The following is an 18,991-nucleotide window of genomic DNA, read 5'->3' on the forward strand; positions in this document are numbered from 1 at the left end:
GACGCCATATCTGTACCAGAGAATTTCTACGCAATTGAAGGGTATTTCCCAACTTAAAACAGACCGTGTAAAGCTCACCCACTCAATAGAGCAAGATGTATTTACTGAATGTCTCCTCAGCACTTGGTGGTCAGGAAACCAAACTGAAAAATCCATCCCAGGCAGGCCACACTGCTTCTTTGTTTTGTTCTAATAATAAAAATAACAACAGCAATAATAATAGCTACTCTGTCATACACTATTCTGTGCCAGGCCTTGGGCTACACAGTTATATTATTTCTAATATCAAAACCATAAAGTGGGGACTTCCCTGGTGGACCAGTGGTTGAGATTTTGCCTTGCAATACAGGGGGTGTGGGTTCGATTCCTGGTTGGGGAGCTAAGATCCCACACGCTGCACGGGGTCAAAAGACCAAAACATAAAACAGAAGCAATTTTGTAACAAATTCAACAAAGACTTTAAAAACAGTCTACATTACAAAAATATTTTTAAAAAATATGTAAGTGATTACCTCTTTCACCTATGCCAAACCTTACCTGAAGTCACTCAGCTAATAAATGCTAACCCCCTTCTCTGCCAGGCCCAGAGCCCACATGTGCAGCACCCAGGGTTGGGACTCATACTTTTCCTTCCCTCTTCCCACCAACTTCATTCATCCAGTCTGAGCTGTACTGAGTCACATAGAAGGCAAGACACAGTAGTTACAGAGCAGCTCTTCATTTTCACATCAGCTTTCCCATTAGGTGCATGGGAGATCATTTACTTATTCACTTAACAAATATTTATCAAGCGCCCACTCAGTGCCAGAATGATTCTCAGCCCGGGAGATACAGAAGTTCATAAAACACCCAGAGCATCTTGGCATGGAGCTGACGTTCTAACGAGGGAACAGCAATCATAAAATCAATCTATGTAATATATGGGGTGTTAGTGATAAATGTGAAGGAGAGAGAAAGTCCGGGAGGGAGGGGACAAGGATACCATCACTTGCAAGTCAATGGCCTAGGAAGGTGAGTTTGAGAAAAGGCTTGAAGGCTGTGAGGGAGGAAGTCCACAGATGCCTGGACCAAGAACTTTCCAGGCAAAGGGTTTGAGGTACTCTGGGAAGGCCAGTGACGTTGAAGGCAGGCACATGGGATTGGAGATTAGTCTAAAGGGGGACTGGGCTGGGGGCCCCAGTTGGGGGATGGACTTCTGTTTTTGCTCCAAGTGAGATTGGAGCCGTGGGTGGGTTCTGAGCTGAGGAATACACAACAGGACATGTTACAACCCTTGGTGAACGGCTGGAAGCATCTGGGCATGAGGTGCTGGAGGCTTAGACCAGGGGCTGATGGTGGAGGTAGCAAGGCGGGGTCAGATTTTAGGTCTTTTGCTGATGGCTTGAGGGAGAGAGAGATAGAAAGACAGAGACACACACACACACACAGAGGGCTGGAGGATGACTTCTAAGTATTAGCCTGAGCAGCCGGGAGAAGCTGGCTGATACTCACTAAGGGAGCTGGGAGTCTTCAGAGGAACAGATTGGGGGACTATAAGCCCTTGCCCTTAAACTGCCTCTCAGGGTCGCCAATTTTACCAGCCCTAGCAGCCAACCCACTTGGTGGGCTCTCCCCAGCCCTTCCCGTCATCCTCTGCCCCCACTCCTTATCCCCTTAATTCTGGGTCTTCCTCTCAAATTCTCCCTCTTTGTTTGCCTTTTCTGATAAGAATTCCTTGGCTCATCTTGGGTTCAGTGAGGATCTGATGAGGGAGAGTTTCTCTGAGAACATCCCATGCTTTGAAAAAACATTTACATTTTACAAATATGTAGGTGTGTAGCGGGCAGCACGTCATTTAAATAAGTGGTTGGGATTAAATAAGTGGTTGGGACTTCCCTGGCAGTCTGGTGGCTAAGACTTCACACTCCCAATGCAGGGCACCTGGGTTCGATCCCTGGTCAGGGAACTAAGATCCCGCATGCCACAACCAAGACCTGACACAGCCAGAAAAATAAATAAATATTTTAAAAATAAATAAATCAGTGAACAACCTGCATTAACTAAAAAGAGCCAAATGTACCATAAGATATGGTTCCTCCTGGCCCTGGAATTTTATGAGCAAAACCACCACATGCGACTACCAAAACTGTACATTCAAAATGTTGACTCAATTCTATGATTAATGAAAGTTCAATTCATCAAATATAAATTCATATTAATTAATTTTAATTCAAATCTGAATTTACAAATTAGATCTAAAGAATGAGAGCCAGATAAGACCCTGGCGTGTGTTATTTCTGGTGACTAGCTCCATCCTGGCAGTGCTTCAGTGATCAACATGGTTAAAAGAAAAATATTAAGGTGATATGTATCCAGCCCTCAGAAAGCACGTATCAGCTGAATTTCAAAGGAATTGTTCTCTTACTGGGTGTCACCAGTAACTCTGTCCCTCTCCTCCTGAACTCTCCTTCTCAGCATCTCAGAGGTTTATCTGAGATGAAAGGAACATACCTTCAGGGTTAAATAAGTCATGGCTTGGATCACAGGGGCAAAGTGTTTCTGAACTCATTTCCTGACCCAAATCAGTTGCAATATCACAGGATCTGGGAATCAGTTATCTTTTCCATCATATATTATGAAAATTAAAAAAAAAAAAAAAGACTACCCAGTCCCCTCCCATACTCTACTTAGCCTGTTGGCAAAATTAGCAGCAGTAATTAAGGAAATCAAATTCCTTTCCTGGGGTGGGGGTCCCATATGCACTTTTTCTCTGGCCAGAGTAGATGAGTAGCCATTTCTAAGATTATTTTAGAGTCAGTCCAAGACTTTAAACTGGAGTGGGAGAGAGAACAGGTAACCAGCCCCTGGTACTCCCAAGCACAGAGGGTAAGGGTCTTCATATAAGCAAATAAATAAATGTTTCAGATTATGAAGCAACAAGATAAAAATGTGTTGCCAATACCTGTGGGCAACAAAGAAAATTGTTATTGCTAATGTTTTCTGTTGTTGTTATTACTATTATTATTGGACTATAATGTTGGATAAGTCTTCGTTGACATGGAGAGCCTTGCATAAGGTTTGATATTTTGGATCTGCAGAGATAAAGCTGATTGGGAGGGGGGGAATCTCATGACAGCCTGCACTGACAGTTAAATGCACAGAGGCACAGAGTAAGAAAATAACTGTATGGTGGGGACTGCGGGGTGGGGGTGGGGGGGATCGGGGAGGCGGAGGGCGGCGCATAATTAAAACACCCAGAAGCCGAGGAATGAGCTCTCTGCGGAAAGGCAGCCCTGGACTTGCGTGCGGCACGCTGCCCTTCTCCCTCATTCCTGCGGGGCAACCAGGAGGTTAAAATTAGGACGATGAACCACCCCCGCCGCCGCCGCCGCCGCCAGAATGGCAGGGGCTGTTGGGCCCCGGGGGCCCTGTAAATAGCCACTAGGATCGGAAACCCAACTTTTCCGAGCACGGCAGCTAGAAAAACCAACGGGGACGAAGCTGGAGGGAGCGCCGCTGGCATGTCCCGGAGGGGAGGAAAAAAGAATCAAAGAGCATTTGGCGGCGGGGGTTGGGAGGTCGGGATTGGGGAAGAGACTCGGGGGAGGGGGGTCGGGGTGGGGGATGGATTATCACAGACACACACACACACCCAAGCACTCGAACAACCCCCGGAGAAAATGCCACCGAGCAGTTTGGGCCACAAACCCTTTACAAAATAATTATTTAAAAAACAATCCTTTCGGTGAAACTTTTCTTGCTTCTCGATCAGTCCTAACATGGGAGCTGCGGCTGTGCACAGGGGTGTCCTGAGGGGCGAGGAGGGACCAGCGGATCCAGGATCCCCCAAACTGTGGAATGCGGGGTTACCAGGAGAGAGAGCCGAGAAGTGTCCGAGGAGCCCTAAACCCGAGAAACTTTCTGGTGAAAAGGTGAGAAACGGGTCTCCGGGAAGCCCGATTCTCGGGAGTTTGTGGTCAAAAAGCGAAGAGGGGAGCGGTCCTTCCTCTAGACCAGTGCACCGACTTCGGGTTTTAAAAGTGAGGATAGGGTTACAGAGAACCCTCAAATTCAGAATTTGGAGGCGAGGTCGAAACGAGGTGAGAACGAATGCTTTAGACCTTCTCAATTCAGCGATTTGAGTTTAGGAGTGAGAGAAGTGACTCCGGGCGCCCCAATTTCAAAAATTTGGGGAATTAACAGGAAGAGCTCCCAGGCGCCTTCAGTTCAAGGAGTTTAAATGTCAGAGTTCGACAGGCGTTGCCGAGGCGTCCCCCAATTCGGGGTTTGAGGGAAAGAGTGAGACAAGGGTCCTCCCCAGCTTAAAGATTTGGGGAGTCAGAGTGAGAAGGAGTTCCCCACGAGTCCCACATTCAGGGGGTTTGAAGGTAAAAGTTTGAGAGGGGTTCTCAGGGCGCCCCCAACTCGGGGAGTTTGAGGGTGACAGTCAAAGACAGCTCCCCTGGAGCCCCCAACTCAGAAAGTTTTGAAAAAAGTGAGACGATGGGTCCTCACCTCTCCCTGACTTTGGTTAAAAGGAAAAAGGGGACCCCCCCAGGCACCCCAAACTCAGCTGCGACTTCGGGATTGGGGGTGAGGAGGGAGGTCCCGCGGGCGCGCCATCTCGGACGTTTGGGGTGAACGGCAGGGACTGCGCTGCCCGCCCCTCTACCCCCGATCGGGATCCCCGCCGCCCCCCGCACTCTCTGGCCGGGCAGAGCCCGGGGCGGTCGCATCGGTCACCTGGAGTTCGGGCCGGGAGTTCGGGCAACGGCTCCCGCGGCGGCGGTGGCGGCTGCTGCGTGTTGGTCCCCGTTGGTAAGTAACAGTCTCCACGGCTACAGTCTCTATGGCGGCGGCGGTGGCGGCGGCGGCCGCTCCTCCTCCGGCTCCCGGCGCCCGCCCGCCTGCCTGCCTCGCGCCGCCTGCCCTCCTGCCGCGACGGGGCGGGGCGTTGTTATCGGCAACGGTTACCAGGCTCCGCGCCCCACCCCCTCAACGGCCCGCCCACGGCCGCCTCCAACGGGCGCAATGAGGGCGGGGCGCAAGACTTTGAGGCTCACCATTGGCTGTGTGCAGTGCCTGTCAGCGGGCATGAAGAGGGCGCAGCTCGACCAACCGCCGAGAAGAGGGGCGGGGCTTGGCGGGAGGCGCGCGCTCCGAAGGAGGGTTGGAAAGCCGGAGGCGCGCGCGGGCGCGGTGCTGGTGGCGCAGCTCCCGGAAGGCCGAATTTTGGGGACCCAGACGCCTACTGCCGGGCGTCCTGGTACAGTCTGTCAGCAGAATCCGATCCGCAAGCCAGATGACTTATATTCATGGCCCACGAGCTGGGAATTTTAATATACATTTAAGTGGTAAAAATCACTGCAGATGATGACTGCAGCCATGAAATTAAAAGACGCTTACTCCTTGGAAGGAAAGTTATGACCAACCTAGATAGCATATTAAAAAGCAGAGACATTACTTTGCCAACAAAGGTCCGTCTGGTCAAGACTATGGTTTTTCCAGTGGTCATGTATGGATGTGAGAGTTGGGCTGTGAAGAAAGCTGAGCGCCGAAAAATTGATGCTTTTGAACTAATGGTGTTGGAGAAGACTGTTGAGAGTCCCTTGGACTGCAAGGAGATTCAACCAGTCCATCCTGAAGGAGATCAGTCCTGGGTGTTCATTGGAAGGACTGATGCTGAAGCTGAAACTCCCAATACTTTGGCCACCTCATGCGAAGAGTTGACTCATTGGAAAAGACCCTGATGCTGGGAGGGATTGGGGGCAGGAGGTGAAGGGGACGACAGAGGATGAGATGGCTGGATGGCATCACCGACTCGATGGGCATGAGTTTGAGTAAACTCCGGAGTTTGTGATGGACAGGGAGGCCTGGCGTGCTGCGATTCATGGGGTCGCAAAGAGTCGGACACAACTGAGTGACTGAACTGAACTGAAGTGGTAAAAAAAATTAAAAGGATCTTTGGTAGCACGTGGAAACTATATGAAAGTCTATTTTATTTTACTGAATCCAGTATTTTCAACTCCTTTAAGGGTTAACAGATTAAGACCTGTAGGGCAAACTCCACCAGCCCCGTGTCTATAAAGTTTTATCAGTACACAGCTTCCCTATTTGCTTAAGCGAGGGGTCCCCAACCTTGGGGATCTATCCCCTGATGATCTGAGGTGGAGCTGGCCTAATAATAATAGAAATAAAGTGCACCATGAATGTAGTGCGCTTGAATCATCCGGAAACCATCCCTCCCCTCCCAGTCTGAGGAAAAAATTGTCTTCCATGAAACCTGTCCTCAGGACACGGAAAGTTGTCCCACAGAGTTGGGTACCAGACACTTGAGTATTTGCACTAAGATGGGATGACATAAGCAAAGTCTAAAATATTTACTATTTGATAACTTCACAGAAAATGTTTGCCAACCTTTCCCCCTTCTCCCTACCCCCAGGTAGTAGGTTCAATTTTTTTTGGCATCGCTGCTTGGCATAAGAGATACTAGATCCGCAACCACAGATTGAACCCATGCCCCCCACCCGCCTTGGGAGTGCGAAAACTTAACCACTGGACTGCTAGGAAGTCCCAGGAGGTTCAACTTTTGAATGGGACAAACAAGACACCCTGGTAGAGTTTCGGTTTTTTTTTGGGGGGGTGATTGACACTAAAAAAAGGTAAACATAAATAGTTATTTGGAAGAAGGGGCTGGAATTCTAGGAGAAAAAGCTTGTTTTGAGAAAAGGCAGGCAGGGCAATTTAAGGGAAGGTTAGATTTCATTCATTCATTGGACAATCATATTAGTCAATACTGACTAAACTGTCCTTATATGCCAGAAAGTACCCTTAAGCATTGTTCATATACTAACTCAGTTAAGACAGTGTATTAAAAAGCAGAGACATCATTTTGCCAACAAAAGTCTACAGTCAAAGCTATGGTTTTTCCAGGAGTCATGTATGGATGTGACAGTTTGACCACAAAGAAAAATCAATGCTTTCAAGTTGTGGTGCTGGAGAAGAATCTTGAGAGTCTGTTGGACTGCAAGGAGATCAAACCAGTGAACCTTAAAGGAAATCAACCCTGAATATTCATTGGCAGGACTGATGCTGAAGCTGAAGCTGAAGCTCCACTACTTTGGCCATCTGATATGAAGAGTCGACTCATTGGAAAAGACCCTAATGCTAGGAAAGATTGAAGGCAAAAGGAGAAGAGGGTGGCAGAGGATGAGGTGGTTGCATTGCATCACTGACTCAATGGACATGAATTTGAACAAACTTTGGGAGACAGTGAAAGACAGGGAGGCCTAGGGTGCTGCAGTCCGTGGGGTCGAAAAGAGTAAGACATGACTAATCAACAAAACAATCATCAGTTAAAACTCACAATCTCATCCTGAGAGAGAGACTGCACTGTCTTCATTTTACAGATCAGAGAACACAGGCCGGGGGAAAAATGAGTAAATTTGCATGAAGCAGCTTGTAAGAGCTTCCAACGCCAGCAGTCTGATGCCCAATCCCACAGTCTTGACCACTAGATGAGTAGTTTTCAAACATTTTTGACCACAAAGCATAGCAGGAAATATATTTTACTCAGAGGCCAAGTCCACACCAACACATATATCATGAAAACAACATTTTCATGACATGATGCTTTAGTTAATGCTGATTTTTTTTCTACTTTGTTTTAATGAAAATGCTGGTGGGGACTTGATAAGATGATTTCGCCAAGTTCTAATGGGTTGCTCTTTGCAGTGTTTCATATGATGGAATTTTTTTTTTTTTTTGGCTATGCTGCATCTTCATTGCTGTATTCAGGCTTTCTCTACTTGCAGTGCAGAGGCTTCTCATTGTGGTGGCCTCTCTTGTTGGGAAGTATGGGCTCTAGGTCCGCAGGCTTCAGTAGTTGCAGCACGTGAGCACAGTAGTTGTGGCTCGTGGGCTCTAGAGCGCAGGCTCAGCAGTTGTGGTGCACCGGCTTAGTTGTTCTGAGGCATGTGGGATTGTCTCGGACCAGAGATCAAACTGGTGTCCCTTTCATTACAAAGCAGATTCTTAACCACTGGACCACCAGGGAAGCCCATGTGATGGAATTTTAAACCTAAGACTGTAGGAATCAATTTCTGTCCTTCAATGATTAATCAAAAATATTTCTTAAGTGCTTACTATTTGCCAGGCATGGCTGCAGGTTCTAAGGACACAAGTCCCACACTTACAGAAAAAACAATAGGGTAGTAGCTTGCAGGGTGAGTAGGTGGGGCTTGTTTTGGATGGAACAGCCAGGGATGGCCTCTCAAGTGTGGCCAAACCAGGATAGTATGATTACGGGGTTTCCCACAACATGGGGCTTTCAGTGCTAAATTTTGGGAATTCCCAGACAAAGCGGAAAGAGTTGGCCACTCTCAGCCTCTCTGAGGGGGTGACATTTCGGCCCAGGTCAGAATAATGAGGAAGAGTAAAGGAACATTTCAGGAATTCAAGATCCCTGGGATGGAAACTTGGGTGGAAGAAACAAAAAGCAGGTCCCTGGGTGTGGCTGGAGCAGGGTAAATGGGGAGGGTGCGAGTGGGTGGGAGTGGTGAGTCAGGGGATGGAGGGGGTCACCTCACTTAAGATTTCATTTTGTTGTTGAGTTGCTAAGTCGTGTCCTACTCTTTGCCACCCCATGGACTGTAGCACACCAGGCTTCCCTGTGCTTCACTATCTCCCAGAGTTTGCTCAAACTCATGTCCATTAAGTCAGTGATGCCATCCAACCATCTTATCCTCTGCCAGTCCCTTATTCTCCTGCCTTCATCTTTCCCAGCATCAGGGTCTTTTCCAATGAGTCGGCTCTTTGCATCAGGTAGCCAAAGTACTGGAGCTTCAGCTTTAGTCCTTCCACTGAATATTCAGGGTTGATTTCCTTTACAATTGGCTGGTTTGATCTCCTTTGTCCAAGGGACTCTCAAGAGTCTTCTCCAGCACCACAATTTGAAAATATCAGTTCTTCGGTGCTCAGCCTTCTTTATGGTTCAACTCTCACATCAGTACATGACTGGAAAATCAGAACTTTGACTATACGGACCTTTGAATATGGAAAATGGCCCTCGTCAGACTTGGAAGCCATCAGAGGGTTTTAAGTGGGGGTGGGGCAGATGTACAGTCAGTTCTCTACATACAAACATTCAAATTGTGAACTTTCAGAGATGCAAACGTGGAACCAACAAGGAACCAAAACCTGTGTCATCAACATCAGGCAAGCGTGAAATCGCAGCCTGCCCTCCATCTCCTATTGACGACGATCCTTCAGCTCTCCCATCTCCCACCTCCTCCAGTCAGTAACTCTTCTTGCCTGTTCACTCAATGCCTGTTGAACTGTACGACTGTACTTTTCAAGGTACTGTACCATAAGATTTAAAATATTTTCTTTACTTTTTGTGTTTGTTTTTATGTATTTGTGTGAAACGTGTTATAAATCTATGACAGCACAGTACTATGTAGCCAATTGTGTTAGCTGGGTACCTAGGCTAACTTTGTTGGATATAGGAAACAACTGGACTTGCAAATGCGCTTTTGGAATGGACTGCGTTTGTATGCAGGGCACTTAACTCTACTCCAATTTGTGGTTTGTGATTTTAAAACCTCACTGCATGGGGAATAGACTGTAGGAGACAAGACAGACACAGAACCTGGGGGTCTGTTACCGTCCCCCTGGACTTAAAAGCATGGTGGCTTGGATTAGGAACCTGGTAGCAGAGGTGGAGATGGGTCAGTGGATTCAGTGTACATTTTGGAGAACATTCTGATGGATGTGAGGAGGTTAGGGGAAAGGTTTTAGAGTGGGACAGCAGTGCTCTGGAGACACACTGTACAGTTCATTCTGCTATAACTCTTGTTTTGGGAATTTGAACTTGTCTCAACATGGCGCCATATTTATAGCACTGTTTATGTATTTCTTCCCCCAATTAATAGCTGCAAAACTCTGCTATCTCAAAGAAGAAATCATAAGGGAACTTAGAAAATACTTTGAGATGACTGAAAATGAAACACAACATACAAAAATTTATGAGATCCAGTTAAAGTAGAGGAAAATTGATAGCTGTAATCATCTATGCTAAAGAAAAAAAAGAGAGAGAGAAGGACCTCAGTCAATAATCTAGCTATCCACCCTAAGAAACTGGAAAATAAGAGTAAATTGAAACTAAAGCTAGCCAAAAGAATGAAATAATAAAGATTAGAGTGGGAGTAAATGAAGTTGAGAATAGAAAATCAAGACAGAATTATTAAAACCACAAGTAGCTTCTTGGAAAAGATCAAATAGGTTGATAAAACTTTAACTAGACTGATCAAGATAAAAAGAAGATTCAAATTACTAAAATCAGGAATGAAAAAGGGGACATTACAAGCAACATTACAGAAATACAAAAATGAAAAAATTGCATGTCAACAAATTATAGATACCCTGGATGAAATGGGGGATATTCTTAGAAAGATGCAAATTACCCAAACTGATTCAAGAAGAAACAGAAGACTGAACGAATCTTGAACAAGTAAAGAAATTGAATTAGTAATAAAAAAACAAAAACAAAGAAAAACCCAGGCCCAATGGCTCCACTGATGAATTCTACGAAATGTCTAAAGATTTAAACATTTAGCCTTCACAGACTTTTCTTAAAACTATGAGAGGAGAGAAAACTCCATGAGGCCATTCTAACATTCTCTGAGGCCAGTATTATCCTGATACCAAAACCAGACAAAGACACCACAAGAAAAGAAAACTCATGACCAAGATTTCTTATGAACACAGATGCAAAAATCCCCAACAAACTACTGGCAAACCAAATCTGGCAACATATTAAAAAGATTTATACACCATGATCAAGTGGAATCTGCCCCAAGAATGCAAGCTTGGTTGGCCTAATATTAAAAAAAAAAAAAAAACACCATTCATTTTAGTAGAATAAAGGACAAAAATGATATGATCATCCCAACAGCTTCAGAAAAAGCATTTCACAAAATCCAACACTTTTTCATGACAAACTAGAAATAGAGGAGACCCTCAAGCTGATAAAAGACATGCAAAAAATGCCACAGATAATAATACTTAATGGTGAAAAGTCAAATGCTTTCCCCATAACATCAGGAACAAGACAAGGATATCTTCTCTCAACATTTCTATTCAACATTGTGCTGGATGAGATAGCCAGGGTAAATTAGGCAAGAAAAAAAAAATATAAAAGGCACCCAGATTGGAAACAAAGCAAGAAAACTATCCCTTTTTGCAGATGACACAATCTTGTGTGCAGAAATCCCCAGGAGCCCATTGTGTGTGCATGCTCAGTCGCTTCAGTTTGTCCGACTCTTGGTGACCCTACAGACTGTAGCCTGCCAGGCCCCTCCGTCCATAGGATTTCCCAGCAAGAATACTAGAGTGGGTTGCTGTGCCCTCCTCCAGGGGATCTTTCTGACCCAGGGATCGAATTCGCATCTCCTGCATAAGAATTTGATTTATAATAACACCAAAAAGAACAAAAGACTTAGGAATGAATTTAACCAAAGAAGCCAAGACTTATACAATGATAACTAAAAACAAAACAAAAACCAAAATCCAAAAAACACAACAGCATTGAAAGAAATTAAAGAACCACATAAAGGATATCCCATGTTCATGGATCAGAAGATTTCATGTTAAGATGGTACCATGCTCCAAACTGATCTACACACTGAATGTAATCTCTCTCAAAATCCAGCTGGGTTTTGTTGTTGTTGTAGAAATTTAGAAGCTCATCTAAATTTCATAAAGCAATGCAAGAAACCCAGAATAACCCAAACAGTCTTGAAAAAGAAGAACAAAGTCAGAAGACTTACACTTCCAAATTTTAAAACTTACTACAAAGCTACAGTTGTGGTATTGGCATAAAGCTAAACATGTAGATAAGTGGAACTGTACTGAGAGTCCAGAAATAAACTTGCACACTTATGATCAATTGATCTTTTGACAAGCATGCCAAGATTAATAGGGAAAGAATAGGTCTCACCAACAAATGGCACTGGTTGGCTTATTAGCTCCTGGGAGAAGTCTAAAGTCTCTGGAGATAAAATAACTGAGCTCCACCAGCCCCTGTCAGCCTGTAAAAGGCTGCTTGTTCGAAAGTTACTACGAACTTCAAGATGGCAACAGCACAGCAATAAATCAGGTACAAGAGATCTCGTCAAGTTCCCCTGGATACAAGCCACCGACCCTGCCCCATCTTGGTGGGTGGGCTACCACCTATCTTTCCCTTTACCCCACCAAACTCGCAACACTGACCTCCCCTTCCTCTTTCCCTGGTCCCTAGGAATTCAGGCCCCATAGCCTGCTGAAACTCCGTGGAGGGAAGCCTCCGGGACAAGATCTAACGTTCCCCCATGCCAGCTCTTTGAGCTCATCTAGTTCCTGAGAAATGCACACCTCTTCCCAAACAAACCCGCTGTTTGCTAGCCCATCCTGATTTAGCAGCAAGTTGCCTTGGCTCAGCTGCCAAAATAACCAGCCCACCTCTTGCCCTGCAGCTTCTGCCAGGAAGCGGACACCGGTCCAGCACGCCTCCCTGGCAGAGCAGCATCACCCACTCCCTGCTCCCAGGGGTTCTCCCTGGAGCCCAGACATGCCCTTCAAGCACGCCCACTGACCACCATTCTCCATGCCAGAGAGGGGTAACCAGAGCCCTCTGCGCACCCAGCCCTCGGCACCTGGATATTTTTTGCCCAAGACATCCTTTTAAAAAGTTAAGTAATGCCATTTGCAGCAACATCAATGGACCTGGAAAGAGTCAAACTAAGGGAATCAAGTCAAATATTGTATGATATCCCTTATATGTGGAATCTAAAAATAATGATAAAAATGAATTCATTTACAAAACAAAAAGAGACTCAGACTTAGAGAATGAACTTATGCTTACCAAGGGTGAAGCGGGAGAGGGACAGATTGGGAGTTTCAGATGTCAAGTACACACTACTGCGTTTGAAATAATAGCCAACAAGGACTTATTGTTGTGGCTGTTGTTCCGTTGCTAAGCCTTGTCCAACTCTTTGCAACTCCAGGGACTGCTTCTCTGCCCTCCACTATCTCCCCGAGTTTGCTCAAATTCACGTCCATTGAATCAGTGATGCTACCTAACCATCTTATCCTCTGCCACCTACTGTATAGCACAGCGAACTCTGCTCAACATCCTGTAATAACCTAAATAGGAGAATAATTTGAAAAAGAATAGATGCATGTGTATGTATCACTGACTCACTTTGCTGTACCCCTGAAGCGGTCATCACATTGTTAATCTCCTCTGTGTATGTGTGTGCGCAGCCCCCCGGTTGTGTCTGATTCTTTGCGACCCTATGGGCTGTGGCCCGCCAGGCTCCTCTGTCTATGGAAATTTTCAGGCAAGAATACTGGAGCGGGCTGCCATTTCCTCCTCCAGGGGATCTCCAATATAAAATAGAAATTAAAAATAAATAAAAGTTCTCTTCCAGCGTCTGCTCTTGCCCTTCTGTACCCTCTGGGTTGGTGACCAGCCTGTAGAGTTGGGATCCTCTTTCTCAGTTATTTCCTCTGAAAACATGCCCGTTGGGCTGGCGCCTCCCTGGAGAATTCCAGAACCTTCGTGTCTTCGGGCTGCAGCTGAAACTGCAGTTTCCAGCCCTGTTTGATTTGCTTGTCCATGTGTTGCCTCTCCCTGTGTCCTCTAGTCTAAATGAATTCCCTTAGATCAGGGACCTCTTCTATCTACTCTCAATCCTGTCCTCTAAATCAGAGCTTTGGGGGGTGGGGTGGGGGTGGGGGCTCTTTCCTGGCGGTCCAGTGGCTAAGACTACGAGCTCCCAATGCAGGGGGCCCAGGTTCCATCCCTGGTCGATGAACTAACACATGACCCGGAGTAACCGACTGGGTGCGCCACAACTACTGAAGCCCGCACGCCTAGAGCCCGTGCTCTGCAACAGGAGAAGCCTGCACTCCACAGCTAGAGAGTGGCGCCCGCTCGCTCCAACTAGAGGAAGCTCGTGCACAGCAACGAAGATCCGGCACACCCCCCAAAATATGAAAGATCCTGCGTGCTTCAGATAAGACCCGATAAGTAAATAAATAAATAAACATATATATATATATATTTTTTTTAAAGCATAGATTTTTTTTTAATCAACAGTGACTGCCCCACAGGGGACTTTTGGCAATGTCCGGGGACATTTTGGCGGTCACCGCTAGGGGGTGCCGTTGGCATCGAGTATATAGAGAAGAGAGGAGGAAGGCGGCTCAACAACCCAAACAGTGCGCAGAAAGGCCCCCACGAGAGAGAATTTATCTGGCCTCAGATGCCATCAACGGCCCGACTAAGAAACCTGCCATTAAGTACGAGGGGAAAGGACTGAGTCTGATCCTGGTCTGCACCGTGCAGCAGAATGAACTCTCAATGGGTTAAACCCTGTAAACCTGGGTGCCACCCACCACCCACTCCCAGCATCTGTGAATTACCTCCTCTCTCCCTCTCCATTCAGTTTGTGTACTGAAATGCGTGCAGCATTCTAGGACATCCAGAGGTCAGATGGTCACAGAACACAGATTATCTTGTGGGGGAAGGTCCATGGAACTCCCTAACCCAGGGGTCCTCATCTGGGATGATTCTGCCCCCCATGGGACACTGGAGACATTTACGATGTCACAACTGGGGGAGGGAGCGCGACCGGCATTTGGCGGGTAGAAGCAGGGCAAGCTGCACCCCTACAATGCGCAGGGTGGCACCACAGAGAATGATCTGGTCCCAAAGGCAGCAGCGCCGAGGTTGAGAAACCTTGGTCTAGAATTGGGCTTGGAACACAGCTGTTCCTCAGTAAATCACTGTTGAATACATGGATGGTGGAATACCAGGCCTATAGGTGACAATTTCTTGCCCAATCTATCTCAAATTTTTCTTTTTTTAGTTTGAGAAAAAATATACATAAACCACTTGTAAGAATGAAGTTCATATTTTTATGCAATTCTCCACCACCCATCTCCATAACTTTAAGAACCTTCATCTACTTCCTGTCTCTGTGGATCTGACTCCCTCAGGGACCTCGCATAAGTGGAATCAGACAGTATATCTCGTTTGGTAACTGGCTCATTTCACTGAGCATCATGTCCTTGAGGTTTATCCATGCTGCAGTGTGTGTCAGAATCTCCTTCCTTTTAAAGGCTGAATAATGTTCCATTGTGTGGAACATTTTATCCTTTCATCCATCAACAAACACTTGAGTGTCTTCCACCTATGACTCAGGCCTGCTAATGAGCAAGGATGTGCAAATATCTCATCAAGACCCTGCTTTCAATTCCTTTGTTGCCTGAAATCTCTTGAGGCAAGATGGGCAGAAACCTCACAGAATGCTTCCATTAGGAAAACGCAGGTGAAAAAAAGAATGCAATTCTGTGCATGTATGAAGGCGTTTAAGCCTCTGATTCTAATCCAGGAAAGATATAGAAGGGAGATTAAACCAGTCAATCCTAAAGGAAATCAACTTTGAATATTCACTGGAAGGACTGATGCTGAAGCTGAAGCTCCAATACTTCGGTCACCTGTTGCGAAGAACCAACTCATTGGAAAAGACCCCGTTGCTGGGAAAGATTGAGGGCAAGAGGAGAAGGGGGCCACAGAGGATGAAATGGTTGGATGGCATCACTGACTCAATGGACATGAGTTTGAACAAACGTCGGGAGATGGTGAAGGACAGGGAAGCATTGCATGCTGCAGTCCATGGGGTCTCAAAGACTCAGACACAACTTAGCAACTGAACAATGAACCTGGAAGGGTTCCTCTAGGATTCATGCGTAGCCTTTAAAATAAATTAAGTTTGGTCACTGGGGGCGTCCCCACACCACCCGATTGGGTTATCCACATGATGGGGTTATCGGCTTGATGGGATTATCGTGCCATATATATATATCTAGCAGGCACTATATATGAGAAGGCGCTGCCTTCAGTTCGGAGTAGGTTACTTCGACTAGGCCTGCAGGAGGATTTCGATTCCGGTTTAGGCGGCTGCGCAGGCGCAGACTTGGCACAGGCGGTCTCAAGCTGATCGCCGACCCAGCTCGGCCTCGGGATAGCTTTTCCCAGGATCGATTGTATCCCGGGCTTAGGATCCGCGATCGAGGCCAGAGACCCGACACTTCGAGGGCAGCCTCCGCGGGACCAAGGGACGCGCACCCCGTGGGAGGCGTAAAGAAAGAGGCTCTGGCCGGACCCGGGTCAATCGCCCATCGCCCATCGCCCATGGCGGCCCTCGGCCCCAGCAGCCAGAATGTCACTGAGTATGTCGTCCGAGTTCCCAAAAATACCACCAAAAAATACAATATCATGGCTTTCAATGCAGCCGATAAAGTCAACCTCTTTTCTACTTGGAATCAGGCCCGGCTGGAACGAGACCTGAGCAACAAGAAGATTTACCAAGAGGAGGAGATGCCTGAGTCGGGCGCCGGCAGCGAGTTCAACAGCAAGCTCCGGGAGGAGGCGCGGAGGAAGAAGTATGGCATCGTCCTCAAGGAGTTCCGGCCAGAGGACCAGCCCTGGCTGCTGCGGGTCAACGGCAAATCGGGCCGCAGGTTCAAGGGCATAAAGAAGGGCGGCGTGACAGAAAACACCTCCTACTACATCTTTACCCAGTGCCCTGATGGGGCTTTCGAGGCCTTCCCTGTGCACAACTGGTATAACTTCACGCCGCTGGCCAAGCACCGCACGCTCACGGCCGAGGAGGCCGAGGAGGAGTGGGAGAGGTGAGTGACGGGGCCATGCCTGGAAAAGGGCTGCAACCCCTGACGTTGTGCCTGGCTGGGAGCTGGGGACTCAGCGGTGAGCAAGCCAGATCTCTCCACCGCTCAGGAGCACCCAGTCCAGGGGGCAGATGGACTGGAGACAGCAGGGAGGTGGATCCAGTGCTAGGGCGTCAGCATCACATGAGACCTTCTCCTGAGGGACTCTGGGAAGACAGGGAACCAAAGGAGGGCCAGCTCTCCCTGTGTGAGCTCAGGGTCTTTCTGCCACGTGCCTGTGTCCCCACGTGTAGGGTCAGGTCGTCCCTCTCATCACCTAAGTTGTGTCTGTGGCTCTCCTCCGGGGCACACGTGGTGGAAGTGCAGGGAGGCACCAGTGGATGAGGCCCACTCCCAGAGGGGGTCTCCCGAGCCAGGCCCGCTGCCAGCCCCTGCTGTAACACTGCCCCCCGCCCCACAGGAGAAACAAGGTCCTGAACCACTTCAGCATCATGCAGCAGCGGCGACTGAAAGACCAGGACCAGGACGAGGAGGATGAGGAGAAGGAGAAGCGCAGCCGCAAGAAGGCCAGCGAGCTGCGCATCCACGACCTGAGGACGACCTGGAGATGTCGTCCGATGACAGCGAGGCCAGCGGCGAGGAGGGTGGCAGAGCCCCCAAGGCCAAGAAGAAGGCACCGCCCAGCAAGGGGGGCCGGAAAAAGAAGAAGAAGGGCTCAGATGATGAGGCCTTTGAGGACAGTGATGACGGGGACTTCGAGGGCCAGGAGGTGGACTACATGTCCGACGGCTCCAGGTGAGGCAGGCGGGAGGCGGGTGTGAGACCCTGGGCCGGCCTGCGGACGCGCTCACTCACCCTCTGCCCGCTCTCTGTCTTACAGCAGCTCCCAGGATGAGCTGGAGGGCAAGCCCAAGGTCACCCAGCAGGAGGAGGGTCCCAAGGGCGTGGACGAGCAGAGTGAGAGCAGTGAAGAGAGCGAGGAGGAAAAGCCGCCCGAGGAGGACAAGGAGGAGGAGGAGGAGAAGAAGGCGCCCACGCCGCAGGAGAAGAAGCGGAGGAAAGGTGGGTTGGCCCCTCTGAGCCCCTGGTCTGGGACAGGGCCGAGGGCTGGCTCAGGGGTCTCCAGTCCTGACGCCCCCTCCTCTGGCCCCTTGCAGACAGCAGCGAGGAGTCCGACAGCTCGGAGGAGAGTGACATTGACAGCGAAGCCTCCTCGGCACTCTTCATGGCGGTAAGGCCCCGCCACGGCAGGGCCGGCCAGGGCGGACGGTGGGGGGGCCCTCTCCCGACATGCGTGCTCAGCCCCAATCTCCACAGAAAAAGAAGACGCCCCCCAAAAGGGAGCGGAAGCCATCAGGGGGCAGTTCCCGGGGTAACAGCCGACCAGGCACGCCCAGCACTGAGGCGGGCAGTGCTTCTTCCACCCTCCGGGCAGCTGCCAGCAAGCTGGAGCAGGGGAAGCGCCCCAGCGAAACACCAGCAGCCAAGCGGCTACGACTGGACACTGGGCCCCAGAGCTTGTCCGGGAAATCCACTCCTCAGCCCCAGTCTGGGAAGTCAACCCCCAGCAGCATCGACGTTCAAGTGACCGAAAACGCTGTGCGCCGCTACCTGACTCGGAAGCCCATGACCACCAAGGACCTGCGGAAAAAGTTCCAGACCAAGAAGACGGGGCTGAGCAGCGAGCAGACAGTGAATGTGCTGGCTCAGATCCTGAAGCGCCTGAACCCTGAGGGCAAGATGATCAACGACAAGATGCATTTCTCCCTCAAGGAGTGATGCTGCCCCCAATAAACAGGCTCTGTTTTCCACAAAAAAATAAAATAAAATAAGTTTAATTTTTTAATTATTGGAGTATAATTGTTTTACAATGTTGTGAGTTTCTGCTGAACATCATGCATCAACTATATGTATACACATATCCCCTCCCTCTTGAGACCCCCCCCACTCCCCCACCCCCCGTGCGGGTTTCATGGTGGCAGGCAGAAACGTTCTTGAATTAAACAAAGGGGATGCTTGCACCACATTTTGAATATGCTGGAAATCAGTGAGTTATCCATTTTACTATGATGAATTTCATGACATGTGAATTACATCTGAATAATAATTAAAAAACAACTTTTTAAACCTGAAAGTTCTACATGGCAAGGACCACCTCGACCCTGAACAAATTGGACGGTTGGTCACTCTAGCTGTTGTAGGTGTAGGCTGGGGTGCAGATGGGCTGATATTGAGTGCCCGCTACCCTGTCCTGAAGGAGTCTTGCTATAGACAT

General features: G+C 48.2%; 2 protein-coding genes across 8 annotated transcripts in view; one reads left to right on the plus strand and one right to left on the minus strand.

The window, feature by feature from the left end:
- Nucleotides 1–4,854, minus strand: part of RFX2 (regulatory factor X2) — a 90,140-nt gene extending 85,286 nt beyond the window's left edge. For 6 of the 7 annotated variants that reach the window (XM_043466334.1, XM_043466333.1, XM_043466332.1 and 3 more), the window contains exon 1: nucleotides 4,723–4,849. The gene's annotated coding sequence lies outside the window, so the exon portion shown is untranslated. Of the gene's footprint in view, nucleotides 1–4,722 lie in introns of all 7 variants that reach the window. The other variant, XM_043466336.1, reaches the window with a different exon arrangement.
- An 11,019-nt stretch (nucleotides 4,855–15,873) lies between these two features.
- LOC122440284 (general transcription factor IIF subunit 1-like) lies at nucleotides 15,874–18,535 on the plus strand. Its single transcript, XM_043466348.1, is given in 6 exon segments — nucleotides 15,874–16,719; nucleotides 17,177–17,304; nucleotides 17,307–17,511; nucleotides 17,597–17,778; nucleotides 17,874–17,947; nucleotides 18,034–18,535. Coding segments are annotated over 6 exon segments (1,551 nt in total). The 5' UTR covers nucleotides 15,874–16,219; the 3' UTR covers nucleotides 18,496–18,535.
- The last annotated feature ends 456 nt before the right edge of the window (nucleotides 18,536–18,991 follow it).

Source organism: Cervus canadensis, chromosome 4 (genome assembly GCF_019320065.1).
Source record: "Cervus canadensis isolate Bull #8, Minnesota chromosome 4, ASM1932006v1, whole genome shotgun sequence".
NCBI classification, from domain to species: Eukaryota; Metazoa; Chordata; class Mammalia; order Artiodactyla; family Cervidae; genus Cervus; species Cervus canadensis.